The 19987-nt window shown below is 45.7% G+C and overlaps 2 protein-coding genes and 1 long non-coding RNA gene across 5 annotated transcripts in view; 1 reads left to right on the forward strand and 2 right to left on the reverse strand.

Moving 5' to 3' along the window:
• Positions 1 to 417: 417 nt before the first annotated feature.
• Ropn1l (rhophilin associated tail protein 1-like) lies at positions 418 to 11105 on the reverse strand. Its single transcript, NM_001191086.1, has 5 exons — positions 10975 to 11105; positions 8374 to 8497; positions 6139 to 6300; positions 2869 to 3044; positions 418 to 593 (listed from the first exon to the last, which is right to left on the reverse strand). The coding sequence occupies exons 1-5, from the start codon at positions 11103 to 11105 to the stop codon at positions 530 to 532; spliced, it is 657 nt and encodes a 218-aa protein (NP_001178015.1). The 3' UTR covers positions 418 to 529.
• Positions 11106 to 11529: 424 nt separating this feature from the next.
• Positions 11530 to 12453, forward strand: LOC102553736 (uncharacterized). The gene is made up of 2 exons (XR_351509.5): positions 11530 to 11668; positions 12276 to 12453. It is a non-coding gene; the product is annotated as an uncharacterized LOC102553736 (long non-coding RNA).
• A 1005-nt stretch (positions 12454 to 13458) lies between these two features.
• Marchf6 (membrane associated ring-CH-type finger 6) overlaps positions 13459 to 19987 on the reverse strand; it is a 77248-nt gene continuing 70719 nt past the window's right edge. For all 3 annotated transcript variants that reach the window (XM_008760826.4, NM_001305274.1, XM_063281530.1), the window contains exons 25-26: positions 19168 to 19303; positions 13459 to 16871 (exon numbers count right to left, since the gene is read on the reverse strand). In XM_008760826.4, the coding sequence (XP_008759048.1) occupies positions 16781 to 16871; positions 19168 to 19303 (227 nt within the window). In that variant the 3' untranslated portion in view covers positions 13459 to 16780. The remainder of the gene's footprint in view (positions 16872 to 19167; positions 19304 to 19987) is intronic.

Raw genomic sequence — 19987 nt, forward strand, 5'->3', positions numbered from 1 at the left:
CCTAGGAAGAGTAGGGCCTAGCTATATGGCCAAAGTATTTGTAAGTATATTTGGAGTCTACATCTTATTTCTGGGAGCATGGGGCTAGAAGAACCAGAAATAACATCAACATTATAGTTTTTAAAATGTACACATTTCATCAAAATAAGAATTCTGTTCCAGCTGTGAATGCCCTTGTCTCAGAAAGTTCCACTTCTGAGAGATTCTCAGCACTGAGAAGCCAACCATCTGTGTAGTCTTCTAGGCAAGAAAGGGCTGGACACTGAAAACTGCCCCCACTCCACTCCCTACCCTCTCCAGCTCCGTTTTCCCCCACTGTGAGGTCCTTCCACAGTGCAGTAAGAAGCAGTGACCAAGTGGCCCTGTGAGCACCTGCCACAGTACTGCTCCACTGAGAAAAACTCAAGTCACAAGTCACAAGGTAATGACAAGCTGTATTTGGCGCCAAGGTTTCGCAAAAGCTTCAACATTAAACGTGTTCCTCTCTGCATTAAGGCTCTACTCTTCAGAGCTTTCTCTTCAAGGCTTCCTATACTGGCTTTTTTCCAATGACGAAGTCCGAAAGTCCTATCATGCCATTCTTTCTAGATTCTCTGGATGGGAAACAGACACAGCATTAGAAACATTCTTTTTACAGGATATGAACCATTTTACAAGATTATCCCAACACTGAGCACTTAAGTTTCACCAGCCTCCTGCCAACAAGCACGAACTCTGGGCAGGACAGGATAGCTCTATTTTCTTGTACAACAATGGATGTTTATTTCCAGGTGAAATATCCATACTGTACCTTACATCTCCACACTCAGGAGGCAGAACCAGGCAGATCTCTGAGTTCGAGGCCAGTCTGGTCTAGAAAGTTTCTGGGCATTCAGAGCTATACAGAGAAACCCTGTCTCGAACAACCAATCAACAAACAACAAAAGCCATCCATGTCTGGGAGCTACTTTATACTAAGCAGTGATCACAGCACACCCTGGTTTTTGACACAGCAAGTGATCCCTCTAATCTTCCCATGCCTCCCGCTCACTCTAGCCAGAGAGGTCTCTGTTGCCAATGCCACCCACCCCAAAACTCCCCCTCTCCCCCCTCCCTCCCCCTTCCCCTCTCCCCTTCCCTTTCTCTCCCCATCCCCCTCCCTCCCTCCTCCCTCCCTCCCCTCCTCTCTCTCTGTCTCTGTCTCCTCTCTCTCTCTCTCTCTCTCTCTCTCTCTCTCTCTCTCTCTCTCTCTCTCTGACATAGGCCAGAGAGAACCAGGGCTGCAGAGCCCACATGGCTCCCTATGCCTCAACAGCTAGGACAGATCATGCACAGCACCACTGCCCACAAAGGTATAGATAGCAAGGGAATATCAAAAGCTGTCAGAACCAAGCAGGCAGCAAGTAGGTGACAACGTGAACGAACTGTGGGGTGGATAAATGTATTTGCAATAGGCAGTCATATAAGCAACAGTTCCCTCTATTTAAAAAGAGAAATCTAATTAAGAAGCTGAAGAGGGAGGGGCAGGAGAGGTGGCAGTCAAGCAGTCTGGCCCTGGCTTCTGGGTGTTCACCACATGCCATACCACAACTCAGGGGCGCACTCAGAGCACCCAAAGAGCACCAACCGGAAGGTCAATGGCCGCGCTTAGCCAGGCATCACATTACCTGGGCAGCCAGGCCAGCCCACAATGCTTCCTTGAACAACTACAGTGGGGATTTTTCAAGGTGAGTGCTAATGAGTACAGGACAAGCTGAAACCCCCCTTGGCCATTTAGAGCCCTTATCTCCAGCTGCTCCCCTTATAATACTAACCTATCCCTATTCACAGTCCTGCCCACCTCCCCACCCTCTCCCTGCAACCAGCCATTCACAGCAAGCCACAGACTGCACTTCTGTCTCCTAGTTACCTTTTAGTCTCGCTTCTGTCAACATTCTCATCAGCTGCCATATTTGGCTTGGCTGTCAAGCCCCCTCTCCTCCACACATCCACCTCAGTGTCATGGAGTCACACTTCCTGAGATAATCCTGGGGAGCATTAGAAAAGACCTAGCCTAAAAAACTTATGAGCTTCCCACATAGAAGTGACAAGCCCTCTCCAACCAAGATGGCAGTACATCCACATCCACAGAGAACAGGAACAGAACATCTCAGATGTGGGCGCCTCAGGCCACTTACTAGTCAAAGGCAGCCATGAGTGAAGTCAAGAGTGCCAAAGGACCTTCACTACTCCATATTCTATCAGTGTTGACAGCATGAAGACACAGTGTGTACAAGTCATGTGCCAGTTCCTCAAGTCCACATTGTAATTGGTAACACAGCGGTGTCCACAGGCGCAGCCAGGCTGCCCACTGCTGCCAAGTCACCTCTCTTTCATGCATTGGTGAGGGAAACTCCATCTGTTTAAAACTCTAGTAGAGGGGCTGGAGAGATGGCTCAGCGGTTAAGAGCACCCGACTGCTCTTCCAGAGGTCATGAGTTCAATTCCCAGCAACCACATGGTGGCTCACAACCATCTGTAAGGAGATCCGATGCCCTCTTCTGGTGTATCTGAAGACAGCTACAGTGTACTTATATATAATAAATAAATAAATCTTTAAAAAAAAAAAAAAAACTCTAGTAGAATTGGGCTCTTCTGTGACAAGACATATTTTCTCTATCTAGTGTCAAGGAAGATAGAACCTAAGTCCCCATCCTGAGGGCACTGAGGAGACCAGCTGGGGGCTGCGGCTCTTCTGCTTATGGTCTCTGATAGGCAGTTCCCCGACAAGACTGTTGGAATCAAGGTGGACATCTGTGCCTTCCACCAGGGGCAAATTCTCAGCAAAGACGTGGGTGAAGGAGATTCTCCAACTGTCAACACACCAGAAACCCACAGTTTTGTACTTACGACGTGTCTCTTAAATTGGCAAGATAGGTCTCGGTCTCCACGGCCGAGAATTCTGGATCCAATGCAGACAAGTACTGGTAAATGTAGGCAAACGTCTCAAAGGGAATGCGAGCGGGGCCACCCTCTGGGTCAGAGGTGAGGATCTCACACACGTTCTTCATGGCCGTGTTCAGGGTCTGAGCAGGGGATGGGACAAGGATGGGACACAGTCAGTCTCAGAGTCACAGAGATGACAAGCCAACACCAGAGACAGAAACACAAATGTGCTCTGAAAACAGTCTTCAGAGTGTTTTCTACACCTAAGCAACAAGAAAGATTTGACCAGAATGCAACAGAGCAGACACAGTGATTCGCAGATGAAATGCGAATGACTGCCACAAACAAGATAAGCACATCATCTTTAATCAGCAGCTTCCTCCACGTGCTTCTGGATTTGGAGTCTAGGGCCATTTAACCATAACCTTTAGTCAGTGCAGCCTGACTGGGTGCAGAAACAGACTCTGTGCCGTGTCAAGGCACACAGGGACCTAGTGCCCCTCTGAGCTGCCCCTGAAGAGGGCACAGTTGGCAGGACAGACAGCACTATGCATCTGTCAATGTCCCTGCTGTCCAGCCTTCAACCTCACTCATACAGAAGGCTTTAGGACTCTGTCAGGCCCAGGAAACTCCTCTATGACCTGTGAACCTCTCTCAGACCTGCCTACTGCTAAGCTCCCCAAGACGCAACCTAACTCTACCTGCACCCGACCTTCCACCTGCAGCCTGACCGATATTCTCAGCATTCTCTCACAGTTTATGCACAGGCTTCTGGTCTTTCTTGGAGGCCTGCAGAGTAACAATGACGCAACAGGAACGAGGTTGCAGAGAAACACTGTATGACCAAGCCTCAAACACTTCCTTCTTGCTCAATTAATCCATGAAAAGGGGGGTAAAATGGAGGAAAAAATGGCCCATAATAGATTCCTACCTAAAAAATATACAGGAACCAAGTTTCTTTCCTTTCTTCTGTACTGAGGTAGCACAGTGTCTTCGCTAGGGTTTCTATGCTCTTATTGTGATAACGTCATCTGTCACTTGCCACCTGCCTTCCTGCCACCATGGAGCCAGTCCCTGAAGTCATCATGGAACAGCATCTCACATTTTGTGCCCTTGCTTCCTGACTGGCAACGATCTAGCAAAAAGAGCTCCCAACACACCTACAAGCTGGCTTCTTCATCTCTCCTTTGGGAAATAGTTTTTAGAATGCAGAAAGCCAGAACTCCCTTGCTATCCCTACTGTGGGCTTGTGCATGTCCAGGCCACAGGGCCCCGTGTAACCCGGGCTCCACAGGTGGGTCTGCACGAGCAGTTGTGCTGTCAAGTGTGCTGATGGTTATGCTGGGCTTGGGTACCTCCCTGCCACACAGCCCATACTGAAACAGTTCACACTCCATGCCCGGGGAGAACAGATCCCCCCATACGGTCCAGTGGCAGGAAAGATACTGACACTGAGCCTATGTGCTACTGGGCACCTAAGAGAATAGAAGGCAAGCAAAGCAGTTAGAGCCAGTGAAGACTTAGGCTAGGGGACAGGAAGGACCCCTCTGTGAACAGTATGCTTTTTTGGTGTAAATTTATTTTGTAACAACAAAGTGGCATAGAATAAACAGGATCTCGGTTGTTTTCAAGTAATCACAGCAGAAGATGAAGCGCCTTCCTTTACAAAATGGCGCCACCTAGTGTTGATTGATGTACATGGCTTGGCCTTTTTCATGACTAAGATGAAGCCAACATCATGAATTAACCTGTTCTTTCTTGTTAAGAGCAAACTGTTGCACCTATTTTTAGAGGCATAAACTGTCAACACTAACCCCAAATGTTAGTATTCTCTGTTAATTTAATGTTAACTTCAGCGTTCCTGTGAGCACACTGACAGTTTCTGTAGTAATCACATTTGCCTTCCCTTTCCAAGGAATAATCCACTGGGCAGCCCAGCCCCTGTGAGAACACGTGTCAGCGTCTGGGCCTCCACACAATGAGCCCAAAGCTGACCAGAAACCACATATCCAACTATGGCTGGGCACACGGTCACCAGCCTGACACCTGCCTTCTCTGAAGGAACAGAGCTTCCTCTGACGGAGCCCACACTGCAGAAGATTCAGTCGCCTGTCCAACCAAGGACATGCATAAGCTACGCAGACAAAGGCACCCCCAATGCCACCAGAAATGAAGTTCCAGGAGACACCTATCTAGCTATCCCATCATAAAACAAAACCCAGCTCTGATGGTGTGCTTCCTGGGGCATTTGTCAATGCATACGTAGAAGGCAAAGGCCAGAGAAAGCAGAGATGGTGGCAGGAAAGGGCACGTGCAGCTGGGATTTTACTGTCAATGTCTCAGTGCCGGTGCCATCTGATGCAGAGTAACTCTGGACAAAGAAAAAAGAAACGTGAACACGGACCAACATTAGAGGAAGGAAGGACAGGAGCTCGTTCAGTGGTTACGGGCATTCATTGCCCTTCCCGAGGACCTGAGTTAGAGACAGACAGTTCTCCATTGAGAGGCTAACAGAGGATCCAGCACCCTATTGTTAAAGGCACATGAAAAATTATGAATTATATACAGCTAGGTACTCAGAACTGACAGACTGAAGAGGCAATATAAAATATGTATCCAGACAGAAAAAAATTAAAAAGGTTGCTTCTCCTTCTGAAACCCCTTTCTTCACAAGCACCAAGTGTTCTCTTAACCACAGGGTCTTCAGATTCCAGCCTCCCTTCAAAGCTCCGCCCACATCCTCCCACTGCAGCCTCCACTCACCTCAGGCCTAAATCCCAGGCCCACAAAGGCCACTGCTCCCCAACTGAGGACGATTAGTCATGTTGCCATCTTATTCCAAAATTGTCGGAGTTCCATTGTAATGCCAGCAATGTTACACCATACCTACTAGTTATTACTACTGGATTGTAAGTCAAATACAATGTAGTTTTATGTCTCTTCCCACAGACGAAGAAACCTGTTACCAGCTTTCAAACGTATACTGCTCAACCAAAGAACTCATTGGTAGATCCCATCTGAAAGCCTAAATATATCCCAAGTGTGTCCAGATGTTTCCTCCATGCCCAACATCTTTGGAACTGTGGTTTTTTAATCATATAACTGAGGTCTGGGAAAACAACATTAGTTAATAAGATAATCAACCTGTTTTCAGTAGCTACTGAAGCCCAGTCTGACATGTAGTCAGACAGATGATGAAATAACAATATTAAGATAACATTTGTAGGTACCTACCCCACCCAGTGAGCTACATCCAAGTGCTAAAAATTTGATCCATTCCATTTTGTCTTCACTCGGATCCAGATCCACGATTGCTCTGAACTTTTCTACTGGAAGGCACAAATTTTTCCACTTCTTCTCAAGATCTGCTAATTCCACATATTGTTTGTGGCTACACTGTTTAGAAAACACAATATTACACACTCAATGTAAGTAGAAACTCTGTGAAACCAGAAAAATGCTTCTGAAGACTTTAACTCATAATAACCATCATATGTGTGGGAGATGTGGACTGTACCATGTGACTGTGGACTGTGCTGTGTGACTGACTATGAACTGTGCTGTGTGACTGACTATGGACTGTACTGTGTGACTGACTATGAACTGTGCTGTGTGACTGACTATGGACTGTACTGTGTGACTGACTATGAACTGTACTGTGTGACTGATTATGAACTGTACTGTGTGACTGACTGTGGACTGTACTGTGTGACTGACTATGAACTGTACTGTGTGACTGACTATGGACTGTACTGTGTGACTGACTATGAACTGTACTGTGTGACTGACTGTGGACTGTGCTGTGTGACTGTAGACTATACCATGTGACTGAACTGTACTGTGTGACTGTAGATTGCACCATGTGACTGTGGACTGTACTGTGTGACTGTGGACTGTGCCATGTGACTGACTATGGACTGTACCCTGTGACTGTGGACTGTGTCCACCCTGGTAAGAAGAGCTAGGAAGGGAGATAGGGGAAGGGCGTGCCAGGATGAAGCAGGTAGATGGATATTAGCAACATTTCAAAAGAGAAGAGGCTAGAGGATGGCTCAGTGGGGAAAGTGTTTGCCACTCAAACACCCACCTAAAAGCTGAGTGTGGTGGCATAGACTTTAAAATGTGGGACCCAGTCCTGCCTAAAACATTGTGCTCCAGGTGTAGTAGTTCCTTAGTGGTACAGCTGCCTATAACAAGATGGCCCTGTAGAAGCTGTCAAAAACAACAGCACAGTCACATTCCCTCAGCGTGTAGCTGTCACCGATGCTGCAGGAGATAGCCATAGTGGTCACTTTTCCCACCACCGCAGGAGCCACCCCTGAAAAGCAGCTGTCCATGGTGACTGCACCTTTCCTGCCTCAGCCTACAACTTTCTTGAGGCAGGAGCTGTCTCTCAGGATCTGCCCACAGTGGCAGTGCCTCCTCTCCAGCCTCCCCACAGCAGTGCCACAGAGACGACACCTCAGCAAAAGCTGGCTTCAGCAGGGAGAGACTTTCCACCCTAACCCATGGGCCTGATGCAGGGAAAAGGGGGGTGAAAAAAGCGGCCAATCCCTGAGCAGGAAAACCCCCAGTCCCTGAGCTCCCCAAGATCAGGACTTGAAATCCCACCACCCCTCAATCTGGAAACCTCTGTCCTGAGAAGCTCCACCTCTCGGAAATCCTATATAAAAGCACTGCCTCTTTGTCTAGCTCATTGCTCTCCGCTCCCAGGAGCAGAGGGTAGCCATCCTCGGATTCATCCCTCCATACTGGACACTCTAATAAATCTCGTTCATGAGATTTTCCACCTGGTGTGACTTTCTCGTCGGAAGAAGACAGGAAGACAGGAAGCAATGAAAAGAAGAAGAGAAGACATGAAGGAGGGGACCGAGACTCCTCAGCTCCTCAGCTCAGCTGGGGATTCCCTCCTGCACATGCGCACTCGCGCGCGCACACACACACACACACACACACACACACACACACACACACGAGAATAAGGGAGCACTTACAGGAAAGGGTGAGTGGAGAAAGAGGAGTCAATGAAGAAAACACACCCCACAGTGGCCTCCTGAAATGAGCACTCCCATGGGGAGCACATGGTTCCTACTGTCCAGAATATCTCCAAGTTCAAAACTAACTTCAAAACTAGAGCAGAATGCCCACCTGTACTCCTAACACTCAGGACGCTGGGTTACGAGGGTCACCTCAAGATTGAGGATCTCTGGGACTACATAGCATGTTTCTATCTCTCCAAAAAAAAAAAAAAATGAAACAAATCTCTGGTGGTTTGTTGATCTCCAACACACATTCACAAAATAAAAATAAAATCTATACATGAAAAAGCTAGCTCTTGGGGTTCTTTCCAAGAAATAACGTCAGATTTAAACATGGCAGAGCAGGCCTGGGGACAGTGGGGAGGCATCCCAATGTTTCAAGAGACACAACGAGGTACCAGCAGCATGGGCAGTGAAGAGGTTCACCCACCTGCTTGTGCAGGACTTTCAGGAGTCCCTGGGTCAGGCCTGTGTCAGTCTTCTGTGTAGCCACAGGCATTTCAATTCTGTCCTTTACGGGAAGTGGGTCTCCTCGGGACAGGGCTGAAAAATACCTGGAAGGAGAGACATCACTGAAGAGATCAGCACAGAGGCAACACTCTCTCGTCACCCCAGCAGATGTGCTGGGAGCTCCCAAAGCCAGCGGACCACACTCAAATCCCGGGACCTTGGCTGGACAACCTCCTTGAACTTCACTGTGCACTGTGGGTTCTCTGTCTGCAAAGCAGACATGCTGATTGCTATCTGAGGGTCCTGGAAGCACCAAGTGACAGAGAGCTTACATGGGAACCAGGAGAGCCTCACTGAACTGTGGTTCATCTCCCTTCTTCTGAGTGCTGTGTTTCTTTGTTTTATACATATATATATATATATATATATATATATATATATATATATTTTTTTTTTTTTTTTTTTTGGAGCTGAGGACCGAACCCAGGGACTTGTGCTTGCTAGGCAAGCGCTCTACCACTGAGCTAAATCCCCAACCCCAATATTTTTATTTTTGTGTGTGTGTGTGTGTGTGTGTGTGTGTGTGTTGTGTGTGTGTGTATGTGTGTGTGTGTAGGTGCAGATGTCCATGTCCAGGAACTGGAGTCACAGTTGGCTGTAAACTCTGTAATGTGGGTGCTAGGAGTTCAAGTCAGGTCCATCAGGAAAGCAAGCAAATACTTTTAACAGTGCCCCATCTCTCCAGCACTCCATGCCTAAGGCTATTCCTTTTCTGAGACACTCTTTTTTTTTTTTTTTTTCTTTTTCTTTTTTTTTTTCGGAGCTGGGGACCGAACCCAGGGCCTTGCGTTTGCGAGGCAAGCGCTCTACCACTGAGCTAAATCCCCAACATAGGCTATTCCTTTTCAACAGCTGCTTTCTGGGCTATGTGGCATTAGACAGCTCTACACGTTCACTTGGAGGTGGTGTGGGCATACACAAAGGTCATCTACTTCCCGCTTTCCATCTTTCCCCGTCCTGCCTGCCACCCTCCCACCCCCAATCGTTCCATTCCAGGTCACTGAAAATGCTTAGGCTGGAGGCAAAGGAGGCACAGAAATGGCTCAGGGCAACAACTCGGGTGGATTTCTATCAGATTTGACCAGAGGGAGGCCTTGTGCCAGGCAGGGTCTTGAGCCACAGTCGTTAACCAAAGAATTTGTACAGGAAAATGTACGTGAAAGTAAGCACCAGGGCAACAGGTGTGTATATGAGTCCCCAGAAACCTCTAAGTCTGTAGCATGGGTGTATGCGGAAAGTGGAGACTGTGTAGATCAAAGATAACCCCCTCTCTCTTCACCCCTCAGGGTCAACTCTGCCTACAACTAAGACTTGTGCTCCTCTCTGTGGTTTTGTTAATGATCTAAGGAGTGGTTCGGACAGCCATGAGAGAATCAGATGCAGAACTGTGGACCTATCGGTCCAGGCCCCATTTGTGGCTTGGCAAACTCATACCTATCCTATAGTCGCCCTCATCACCAATCAAATGAATCATGGAGTTCTTGAGCAAGGCCTCAAAAAACTCTCTCGGAAGTATTATCAAATGTGCCCGGTTGGGGCAGAGTCTCGGAGTGCACATAAACTTTCATAAAAAGCTAGCCCTTTCTCTAAGGCTTAAGCGTAATATCGTAGAGGGGACATTGAGAGAACAGTCAAAGGTGGCCCTGACAGAGCTAAATAAGAGACATCCAGGTCCTTTCCCTGGGGCCTGTGAGAGGTACATCTTTGCACGATTAAGGACTTTAGGTGGAGAGCTATCCTGAACAAACTGTATGGCTCCTAAATGCATCACAGGAATCCTCAAGGAGAGTAAGGCAGAAGAGAACCCATGGATTGTAGAATGGCCATTAGAGTGCAGTTCCAACAGCTGAATCAAATATGGAAGCCGCCACCCCAAAAGCCTGTTGCCTGCTTCAGATGATTTGGGGTTTTTACCTCCAGAGATGTTGTTTTAAAATAAGTTGAGTTAGGGGTTGGGGATTTAGCTCAGTGGTAGAGCGCTTGCCTAGGAAGCGTAAGGCCCTGGGTTCGGTCCCCAGCTCCGAAAAAAAAAAAAAAGAACCAAAAAAAAAAAAAAATAGGTAAAATAAGTTGAGTTATTAAAACAGCCAAAAGAAATGAAACCACCTTAGTTATACAGTTCAGAGAAAGTTAGCAAAAATTGGCTAAAAATATTTATTCTCGTGATTTAAACAGTGGCAGAGTTCTCGTGTAAAAACCGAAAGAATGAGTGGTATGACTATACTGGCCAGGCCCAGGGTTCGTGTCCTTATTTCTAGAGTGTGAAGGTTTGCTAGCTGTGAGCTGTGCTAGCCAATTTTCTCAGGTGGCAGCCTTCGCATACCTCAGCCTCAGTGGGGTTGGGGGAAGGAACTTAAGTCAGTTGTTCTGAGCGGTTTCACTGTAACATCCCTGTAACTTTTTTTTTAACTCAGCGGAGCCTCTTTTAGCCCCGCGGTTGGTGTGCAAGCTTTGTTAGTCTACACCCACAATGTAGGCGTCTGTACTCGGTAACCGGGTGAGGTTCCCAGGCCGGCCTTACCCTGCCGACCACTGCAGCACGTCCGCCGGCTGCGTACGGATGGCAGCCTTGGTGAACTGCTTGAGGATGTCCGGCAGCTCCGGGGGGATGTGGATCTGCTGCGCGCAGAACATGGTGTCGGGCAGCGGCATCGCTCTGGGCAGACCGCGGCGGCCGGGGACGATCCGCTGTGCTGCGTGGGGAGAGGCAGGGTCAGCGCAGCGCAGCGGGCGGCGGGGAGGGCCTCGGCGGGCTCCGCTTCTAACCGGCTGCTCCGCCCCCTCCTGGAAACTGAGGCCCAACCGCCCACAGCACCTGGAGCGCGCGATTGTGGCGTGCGGTTTCCAGGCAACCTGAGCTGCGCAGGCGCACAGCCTCGGCGAGCAAGGGGCGGACGTCCGGCCCGTAGTCGCGGTGACCAAAGTTTCTACAGAGGGGAGAGTGCAACAAAACAGCTTGTTTTCCTAAAATTCAGAGGCTGAGCTAATCTGGACCCCACGAGATCGCAAACTGTCTTCGGGATAGACCAGGGTCTCGGCTTGGCGTCACCATCTGTGAATCCATTTGGTCCACACACCCACTGTATGAATACACATTTCCAAACCAAAGCAGCTTTGGGAAAAGAAAAAAAACAAAAAAAACAAAAAAACAACAACAACAATAACAAACTGATAGAATGGGCAAACAAGGATTCTCAGACACTGTAAACAGAAATGTGCGTTTATCTGGGGACTACAGAATTTTCTGATGACTTAGCAGTATAATTTATCCTTAACGGGGGTGGGGAGTAGGTATAAAGGAGTAAATAATAATGTCCATTATGTAGCTCGGTAGGTTAACTTTTATTAAAAGAAAAACAACATAATCGGATAAAACTTGACATAGTTAAAATCTGATGTGGGGGCTAGTGTGCTACAAAATTTCTGCGACTCAGTATGGGGTTCATTTGAGCTGGGAACTGGAGACATCCCGGACAACATTTAGTGTTTCAAGAAGCAACAAGTCTGTCCCCACCCACACCAACACCACTACCACCACCGCAAAAATTAGCCACAAGACCTGTGAAGCTGAAAAGATTGTAAAACCTCCAATCTGGGTTTGCAGGTGTCCTTTTATTCTTAAATGTCTCATAGGTATAAATTGTGACAATTAAACTTGTATTTTGCTGTTGTATCTAAAAAATGTATGCCTAGCTTGACATTGAACTAAATTTTTTTACCCTACAGAAATTAGCATTTGGGGTTTTACTTAGAACTAGAAATATTCATTTGTACATATCTGTAAATGAATGTTTGCTTTTCATTCTGTTACTTCATTTTCAGCATCCATGCACCATTGTGAAGGATCCACTGTCTACATGTGGGAGTTGTCTGCTTTACCACACTGTGGCAAGGAAATGGCCTCCTAAGCAAAGAACAAATGACTGTGGTTCCTGAGCAAGAAGCTCCTTCCTCCTTCAAGTATGTCCTAAAGCATAAATGAACGGGAACAGAAACTTTAGGCACTGTTATATACATTTTTTTTAAAAGTCTTAACAATGTAAACTGATGCAGACAGGCCTGTGCCTTGGTGACTGTCTACCTGAGATAAAGGCAGCAGGCAGCAGGAGGCTGATGGAGGATTAGGTGTGTATGTGTGCAGACCTATAGAACCCACTGAGGAAGCAGCTGGGTCCCGGTGTCTCCCCAGTCCTGTGTGCTGGCTCAGGCGGCTGACTTCTCTCTCATCCCTCTTTTGGTTACTATCTGTTCTCCACTTGTGGTCCTTGGAGGCAGACATCTTCAGTCACTTGACACATCAACTCTCCTAATCACTGTGTTTCCAATGAGTAGATATAAGGTGATAACCATTTCTGAGTATTGATTTCCTTTGATGAAGACTCAACTTCACAGATTAAAGATGTCTGTGGCTCAAAGAACATTTTCCCACTGCTCCTACATTAAACAATGTATTAATAACTGGGTGGAGATGAGAAAAATGTTGAAAGCTTTTGAAAAACTTGAACTTAGAAACAGAAAAACTAGAAATGGCCCCGAAAACCAAAAGATCTCATTATCATAAAGGAGAAAACCCTTTCATTCTCAGGCATGCAGGCAATGGGCATAAAGTGGTTGCTGACGTGTCTTTTATGAGCCTCCATCCCAAAGCGATGGCTCATGGCACGAGGAGAGGTTTCAGGCCTTCCAGTAAAAATGCTCTCCACTCCCGTGCATGGGCAGGGACAGAGGTGTCCTCTGCAGCTACACTTCCCACCCACTGTCAGAGTACATGATGGAACTCCGAAGCTTCAGGTAACTTTTCCTTTCCATTATAAACACCTAGCTATTTCTAAATTTTAGTAATTTCTTTTGAGGTGGGGCCTTTCTGTCACTCCAGCAATCCCCTTGCCTGTTTCACAGTAAGCTGGGGTACACATATGTTCCACAGTACCAGCCCCATACCTTTCGGAAATTAAAAGCAATCTTACATCAAAGTAAAAACACGCAACCAAAAAGAAAACGAGGCTACAACTAACATTCACTTTATTCAATTCTGTTCTCTTAACTCAGAAGGCAACAAATGACCACATAAAAAAGGGAGCATTTTTGAATATATACACATAAAATTGATCTGGGTACAGGTGTTTACTGTAATAGAAAACTGACATCCCACATCACTAAGTGTTCTAGTTCATTCCTACAACAGACACCCCTAGGCCTTAGTCATTCGTTTCCATCTAAGGTTCTATAGGACTGTCATGATTACAAAATGAGGCACTCATACAGACAGGAATGGAGACATACATATACATGTATACTGTCTTATTTTTATATTAACGCCAAAGCTATTATTGGAGAGTATCTGAAAGAAGCCCTTGCTCACGGCAGCTGTTTAAATGTTGACACAACAGCAGTAAGCTGAAACAAAACATCTGATTGACAGGGTAAGTTAAGTGTGTGGAGACTGGGCAGTTAGCAAAGACTGTAAAGCCCCCACAGGTGAGGTCTTCTGTAACACTCCAGCGGTACTATGTTCCCTCGCTCCCCTTGACAATGACTCAACAGGTACGATCCTAGAGGACTGTTTTAACAAGAACTTTGAACATCACAATGTAGAATGAGGCATCACAGTAACGAGCCTGATATTCTCCATCCCAGAGAGGAGAGGAAGGAGCTAATTTGGAGCACCGTGACAAGTGCCAAATTCTTGCATAATGGCACTGGCTCCTGTGTCTGCAAACACAACAGGGTACAAATGTCCAATGCATATTTTGTCTTTGTCTTAAAATTTCATCAGCTCAACCTAAATTTAAGAATACACTCTAATGAAGCATTTGTGCAACAAAAAAACAATGCACCTAATAAACTCATTGGAGGACAATAACTCTGTTCCTCGAGGGGAAGGCCTGTCTGAGAATTCACAGTAATAACAACCATACTGAATGCTGACATAAAAATGACTGCTCACATATCCTACCTCCTTCCCCCCACCAGAGAACAGGAGTGGGGGCTGGGACCACAACTATAAACATGGAACTTTAAGGCTAGCTACACACAAATTTTACATTGGCATTTTCTTTAGTTTTCATCTAAACTATTAGGAGTTTGTAGTTTAAAATCAAACCATAATTTGTTAATAACGAACAACTATACATTTCAAAGTGACCATTTGATAACTGGTCATGTAAAACTAATCCCAAGTGGTGATTTGTCTTCAAATTATCGATAATAAAGCACAAAGATCTTTCCTTGTAAGCTTCCTTGAAGACTGGGTGTTAGCCCAATTCAAAACGATGCAAAACTCTTTATCTGTAAACTTCCTGTAAAGACAGGCAGCAAATAGGAACACCTTCTGAACTGAGGGTTTTAAATGTTTATGATATTGTTGAATAAAACCTGTATGTCACCCTAGCAAATGTTATGCACAATAAATCCTCATGAGGATATTATCTTACTGAAAGCCACTAGACAAAACACAACTGTAAACCCAGGAGGAATTCCTCAGTAAGAGAGCAGAGACCTCTGCCAATAAAGGGGGCAAACTTTGGTAATCTGTACTGTTTGTATTTGTTTTCAGCAAAACATCTAATAAGGTTCACTTAAAATTTTTAACCTTGTGGTAGATCCATAAATTCTTTAAAAATTAAAAATAAAGCCTAAATGTTATTTGCCCAATACACCACCATCCTTTTCCTCAAGAGATTAGGTTTCAAAGACATATTCCCATTGACAGGCGGCACTGCATTTTAAAAGGCTAATTCTCTGTGGAAGGACAAAGCCTGAGAGTGAAGGTAGATTTGCTAGAAGACCCTTACTTCATACTTCACACAAGAGAAAGGCCATCACACAATGACAGTGTAACACTGGATCCCATGGCAAGCACTGCTTCTGTTTAATATAATGCTGCTTTAAAACAAAGTATCTGCTTATCACTTAGTGAATTTAAGAACGACAAAAAGACAAAATCAAAAAGAGAACAAAACCAAGAAGCATTGCTCTTAATCTTTTGTTTGGCTTTGTATTTGGAGGTGGGGGGTGAACCCTCAGACCTTTCCAACTATGGGTTTAATACTCCACGGAACTCTTTAGAGTCTATGAAAGCTTCTAGCACTATCCTTACAATACACCTTTACCATTAAACACTTGGACGATGTACAATCATCCTCATCTTTTAAACTTTAAACATGAAGCCTGGGCTAGGGGGAACCAGGCTTCCTCTGAGTATTAAATTCTCTAAAATCTCACAGCATTTCTCCAATGCAACTCTTTCCTATGGTGAAGGCCAGCTCAGTCTGCTTCCTTTCAAACAAATAAAACTTGGTTTTACTTGCAGTTTATTGTAAACAAAATGCTTTAGAAGAGGGCTTCCTGGTGCATTCACCGAGCCTCAGCTGCAGTGCGCTGCCAGCACTGCAGATGTTCTGCTCGTCCTCCCTGATGCAGTCAGCCTCACACCGCAGCCTAGGGCCTCCACCTCTCACAACGGTGGTGTTGGTGATGCTATCTATCCCCTCCGATTTCTCATCTGGCATGACACTTTTGGCCACTGCTGACAAAAAGAAAGAGCTGCGTGGAAGGGGAGGAGGCTAATAAAACTCTTCATTTGTAGTTTACCTTTCTAAGGATAGACATGCCCCTAACAAGCACAAAAACCCCAACTCCCAATGCTGATCACTAGGAATATTAAATTATCAAAATTAAAAGTAATATCCTCACCTAGCACAACATACTATACAATATTACAAACACAGACACATGAAAACAATCAGGCAGTAGAAAATGTACAACAGCTTTGGTGTTACATTTAATAATTCCCAAACACGACTGTCTGTGAGGCACTCTGTCCGTGTCCCTTACCACAGGCCCCACTGCTCAGTCGGCTGCTGGTAAGGACTGACCAGCCAAGGGCAGGATGCAGTGACCTGGTGAGAACTGCTGGCAACACCATGCACTGCGCTCCGAAAGATGTCACTCGCTCTTGCCTATACACTACTGCTCTGTGGCACATTTCCTGTCGAGATCACAGCAGGTCCAAAATAAAGTGACAACTAGATTTAATAAATTAATATACATTTGTTAAAGATGTACAATGCACATTCTGTTTAATCCAAGGTTTTAGGGCATCAAGGAACTCCTATTTACACATGTACAGATCTCAGACAGCAGTGATGTCGGCAGATGCAGGGAGGAGCAGTAGTGCCGGATGCGCTGCTCTCTGAATGCTGAGGACACAAGTCAAGTACATTTAACTTAAACACGCTGAGATCACAGGAGAATCTCCAAGTGAGAAGTCCACAACAAAGGACACGAAAAGGCAAGGAGAAGCTCAAGGAGCTGAGACAAGCACTTTATTCTTGGGACGACACCGGAGGTGGCGTAGATGGGCCTTGCTTGCCAGATTTGCGCTCATAGTTCACCAGGCGCTGCCCCACAAGGTACCTAGGGTACAAAAAGAGGGACGTCACTTTCCTGTGTACCTCACACATACATCATTCTTCAAGGGTAAATTCTTCCAGTGACACCTTGTTAACTGTATTCAGATCAGCTAACTAGCAACCTTTCAAGAGGCGGGCTACAGGAGCGTCTAGAGCGAGCACAAAGGCCAGCACGTTGGAGGAAGGTCTTATGTATGGTGTGTTTTGTGGGAAGGTCCAGAGCCATATAGACTGCACAGTTGTGGGGCCTTTACTACAGTGGGGAATTAGGAGTCCTCGTCACTATAGACCTCTTGCTGACCTTGTAGGAGAGCAGATGCAGGGGCTTTCCTTTTTTCATTTTGCTAGGGTTTATGCTTTACAAGTCACCTTAGTGCTGAGGTTTTGGGAAGAAGACTACAAATAGTGCAGGCAAATAGCTTGGACAGGAAAAAGCGGGACTCAAAAAACCTTTTGTTGCTCCTCTGGACAAAGGAGCAACAAGGGGCAGATTTCAGGGAGGTCAAATGGTGAGACTAAATCCATGTCAATCAACCAAAGAGTACTGCTAACTTGCATGCTGTGAAGAAGGGAAACAGCCATGGCAAACAGGGTGGGCTATAGCACTTAAGTATGCAGTACTGAGGCTGGAGAGCCCTCCACGAGGAGGCTGACATCCCACCACCACCACTATCACCACCACCAAGGCAAAGGGCAGCAAGCTCTGAGCATATCCGTGAAAGCACTCGCTACAGAGCTGGATGGACTGCTAAGGACACACACTTGTCTGTGTGTGATGAGCTATCAGGAACAGGGGCTGGGACCTCAGTTCACTTTTTAGTTACACAAGAATGGTAGTGTCATACCACATGATTATTTGAGAACAGGAAAGCATACAAAGCCGTGACGAGGGCTTTGGCACATGTTAAAAGGCTCAATGCAGCTATCACTGGCTTCTTACATCTTTTCTCTCAACACATATAATCCTTAAGATATCGGCTCAGCTTTTGCCAATGTTACGGTTGTGAGGCTCCTGCTGCTTTACCCATCATCATCCGTGTCTACTTCCTTCTCACATGACTAGTTCTTTTCTTGAACATAACCATTCTTTACCCCACTGCTTCCCAAGAAAGCAGTGTTTTTTGAAACTGAGGATAGTACTATTTGATAGAATATACAGAGCCCTACCCAAAACATATCATCACATATATCAGGTTTTGTCAAGAATGTGAGCAGGGCCATGTCACTGAAAAAGTAAAAAAACAAAGTACACAGACTAAGTGATGGTAATCTGCCTAAGACCCAAACTGACTCCCTAACAGAAACATGATGCTGAGCTCATGTTCCACTCTTTCAAACCCTTCCCTCCTGTACCTTAGTCCATGTCCCCTTCCCTCTCTACCTCCTACAGACCAAGCTATGACAAATGGTACACACGCAGAGACAGATGACCCGTGCTAATAAGTATACTGAAATGGGAAGTAAAGAGTGGGGACCAGGAGCCTCTTTGTGACATAAAAGCAGAAAGGTGGTGACGGTAGGGAGGACGACAGAGGGGAAATAGGACAGAACAAAAATGATGCTTGAAAGTGCTGTGATGAAGCAGTATTCTGTCTGCTGATTAAAGCACGATTAGAACATAAGAGATCAGTGAACACAGACCCCTGGGGAGACAGAAAAGGGTAAGCCTAAAGAACAGGTGGGCCTCCAGAATGAAGGATGGAGGCAAGAAAAACCTTGCAGTTGTCCTCTACCAAAGCAGCAATTAAAAAACTGACACACTAAAAATCCTCCTCTTCTTCCCTTCAGGGGGACCATCCTTTATTCTCCACCTGATGGTACTTATACTTTTATTGTCAGTACATTTTTCAGAGAAGTCTTGAACAATTTAAATTTCCTTCTTGAAAGCATTCCTCTTAGGAATCCTCAGAATAAGTAAAGTGACTGGGATTTCTCTCAAACAGGGCATGCACGAACGAAGGGTGGTGCTATTGATACTGACGTGCTATATCAAAGTAGTATGTTCCTGTAGGGGTGAGCTTTGAGGTCTCATATATGCTCAAGCACCCCTCAGTGTGCCTTTGGATCAAGATGTAGAACACTCAGCTCCTTCAAGAACACCATGTTGGCCTGCACACTGCCATGCTTTCCACCAGGATGATAATGGACTAAACCTCTGAACTGTAAGCCAATCCCAATGAAATGTTTTCATTTATAAGAGTTGCTACGGTCATGGTGCCTCCTCATAGCAATGAAACTCTAAGACAAGCACAAAACCCACCACCTTAAGAGTGGCTAGATAAGCAGAATTCTAGACTTACTTGTCATTTTTAATGTGTTCATAAAGGCGCTTAAACTGGCGGACCTGGAAGGACAGGATTCCCATCAGCACAACGACCATCAATAAAAATGGATAAATCCGCCGGTGAACTAAGTTCTGCATTTCTGCAGTAACACCTGTAAAACCAAACAAAGACAATTTTATTAAAGCAAGCTTGGTGCAAGGCCATATTTGCTGGCTACAAGCTGGAACCAAAGAGAGCACACGACTCTTCTTAAAATTGAAGGTGTTTATGCTGAGATGAAACCAAGTTCTACTAGGCAAGAGATGTGCTTATGTGTATAAAGGAAAAAACAATAATTCTTGGAGGCAATCAAAAAAACAAACAAAAACCAGAGTGATCTGGGGAACAGAAACTCAGGCCTGAGGAAATAGAAGCATGGATCACATTACACTTTAAAACAACCTTCCTACAACGACCATTGGACACAGAATCTGTGTGATGATGTACCCTTCCCAGATTTAAACTAATGGGAAGTAAACAAATGAAATCGGATTTGTGCTCTTTTATTTATTCATTTTTTTTTCAAAGGAAGGGGTGGGGGGTGGGGGGGCGCATCTGTCCTTTCCCTAGGAAGAGGACTAGGTGCAGCAGAGAAGCTTCTACAAATGTTCTACTAGACTCAAGTACTCCCATCTGCTTCTCTTCTGTGAAATAAGGGAGTGCAGGTAGGTGCTCCAGGAGTTTTATCAAATGCAGATACCCTGGACTTCGATGCAGTTGGTGGTTTCATTTATGTATTTCAGCTATGTCACCGTTTCAGAAACTAAAATCCTGTGCTTATACAGAGCAGGGGACA

This window comes from Rattus norvegicus, chromosome 2 (genome assembly GCF_036323735.1).
Source record: "Rattus norvegicus strain BN/NHsdMcwi chromosome 2, GRCr8, whole genome shotgun sequence".
NCBI classification, from domain to species: Eukaryota; Metazoa; Chordata; class Mammalia; order Rodentia; family Muridae; genus Rattus; species Rattus norvegicus.